We start from the raw sequence: 2,572 nt of genomic DNA on the forward strand, positions 1-2,572 counted from the left end.
TCTCTGGAAGGAAGTTGAGGCTTATCACACCCGTTTTCCTTTATCCCCACGTGTAAACATGATGGACAGTAATTACGAAACACGGTGGGTGAAAAAAACCCAGCTCCCTGCGAGCACGGGGCTGGCCCGTGCAGCCTGGGTTTAGTAACGCTCTGGCACAGCACAGAGCAATCACAGATTTCACCACTCCTCCGTGCCTTCATCACCCCTGTGATTTCCTCTCCATGTACACTCAGGGAGGAACCGGATGCTGATGGGCTCTGTATCTTACGCTGCTGTTTTCCCATTTCTCATTCCGACACCCCAACCCTCGGGCTGCAGCTCAGGGAACCCTCTTGCCAAAAGCTCCCCCGTGGGACCCATGGCCGGCAGCCTGGCAAGCAAACTCCCTCCACCACCTCTAAACAGCATTTTCACACTGCTGGGCCAGAGGTGGATGAACAGGATATAGGATGAACAGGAGACACCATCGCTGCTCACGGCAAAGAAAGCGAGCTTATTGCCAGTGGAATTACCTGGTCCAACAGATGGAGTCGTTTAACATAGGCTTCTTCCGTGTGGAGCAGCTCGTTTGCAATGTTGAATAGCTTCTGGGGCTCTGTACACTGAAAAAAAACCGTGACAAATAACACAATCCATCTGCACCTGCAAACCTACGTTTCATCAGCTGTTCTTGTTTCCATATCCTCAGTGGGCAGAATTCCCTGCCAGTAGAGAAGCCTGAGGGGAAGGAGGTTAACACATTTCAGGATCTGCTCTGCATCCCTCATCAAAGGATCCATTTGCTCCAGGAACATTTTGAAAGCTATTTTCTGAAAGAGCGATTAGTAACGCAGTCAATGGCTGGTCAGGACATCAGTTCAGTAGGGGTTGCTCTAAAGAAGCAGAAACACCCTTCCAGCCTGGAAATACATCTAGTCTACGTGGTAACTAAGGCACTAGACTGCAAACCCACTGTTGTCATTTTTGGATTCAGGTCCTGTGACTAAAAAGAAAACTAGACACCAGTCTGTTTGGCCACAGACCTCTCCCTGGCCAGCACAGCATTACTCTACCCGGCCTATTTCTAAGGTTTTTGTGTTGTTTTAAACACCTGCCAATTCCCTGGAGAGAATTTTCAGCAATGTAACCCAAGTCACTCAGTGAAGTTTTTCATTGAGCTCATAAAAAAAACTAAAATGAGGAAGGGCTAGTGAAAAACCTTGAATGCCGCTGTGAAGCACCAAGTGTATTCACGGTTTAGCCAAAAGCCACATAGACTCTTCGCCCTCTAAGAGCTTAAAAATATCTGAACTATTAGGATACAGGCTTTAGCTTTCTGACCGACTCCAGATACCTTTTCAAGGGTCCAGACTTGAAACACTGTGCTTACACATAACCAAACCAGCCCAGGACTGAGGGCTGGCTGGACTGTGTTCGGGAACACAAACAACCAAAAGGGCCAGAAAGGGTGATCAAACGTAGGGAAGTTTTACTGGGATGGGTCCGGAAAAGATACAGCCGTGATGAAGGTGAGAATGGTGTGTAGATGCTTCAGGGAACAGAGAGCATCAACTGGCTGCATTTATTCACTAATTCTTCCATGGGAATGCTAAAGGGCATCAAACAAAACTACCAAAGTGCTGCCTCAAGTCCAAGAGCTGCTTCCTCAAACCAGGCGTCACTGCAGATGGTAAACCTTCACCAGGTTCACAAATGGACTGGGCGAATGCACAGAGTACTGGTCCAGCAGAAGCGTGCTCGACACGCAGGGCTGCCTCCAGCTCAGGAAACACCTGGGCCCCTCACCAGCAGCAGTGCTTTCGACCCCCGAAGTCCACCTGTCTGCTCACTCGCTGGCACTCGCGGCAGACACTTCCATGCAGAACCCTGCGGGCCACCAGCAACTTGCTAGAAAATGTCAAATAAATGCTCTCTTTAAGCTGCTTCCACATCACCTTATTTTGTGTCCAAACAATGTTGATGAGCAAAATTAAACCCTCCTCCCCACCTTCAGGCAAACTGTCGTACAACTGAAAGACGTCCAAGCCTTCTCAGAGCTGGCCACGAATTCCAAAAGCAGAGCCACAGTTATCCCACAGGGAAGGAGGTACTGCTCAGCAGGACGCGCCTGGAGTTCCGGGACACACGTGTTCACTGGTGGGAGGTGAAGACTTCTCTGGGTGGGAACCAGACCCAGCCTTCCCTTAAAACAACCCCTCTCCTTCTAGGCACAAACCTGGAGACGTGCAACCATGGCACGGCCACAGCTTTGCCACATGCTCTGCCCACCCGCTACTCGCGTTATTCCAAGCAAACTCAAACGCTCTTCTAAGCTGTACTAACACGCCACACAACACCCCGCTCCACTCACTCACCCACGTGACATGTATTAATGGTCAGGGTAAAAGAGCAAGAACTGTCAGGGCACGGCAAGGCTTTGAACTTGTCGCAGGTGAAGTAATGACGTGCTGGCCTTGCTGGCTGTTCGCATTCCGACAGCTCTGAGGAGCTCTCTCTGACAAGGACTTTCTCTGCCTGTTTTGCCAGGCACAGAGGAGCCCCTGAGTGGAAGGGGCTGATGCAGCAAAGC

General features: G+C 50.2%; 1 protein-coding gene across 1 annotated transcript in view; it reads right to left on the reverse strand.

The window, feature by feature from the left end:
* FGD3 (FYVE, RhoGEF and PH domain containing 3) overlaps positions 1-2,572 on the reverse strand; it is a 48,588-nt gene that overhangs the window by 32,937 nt on the left and 13,079 nt on the right. Inside the window, exon 4 of the mRNA XM_010139314.1 lies at positions 516-605. Within this exon, the coding sequence (XP_010137616.1) occupies positions 516-605 (90 nt within the window). The remainder of the gene's footprint in view (positions 1-515; positions 606-2,572) is intronic.

This window comes from Buceros rhinoceros, unplaced genomic scaffold (assembly GCF_000710305.1).
Source record: "Buceros rhinoceros silvestris isolate BGI_N320 unplaced genomic scaffold, ASM71030v1 scaffold10837, whole genome shotgun sequence".
Classification (NCBI taxonomy): Eukaryota; Metazoa; Chordata; class Aves; order Bucerotiformes; family Bucerotidae; genus Buceros; species Buceros rhinoceros.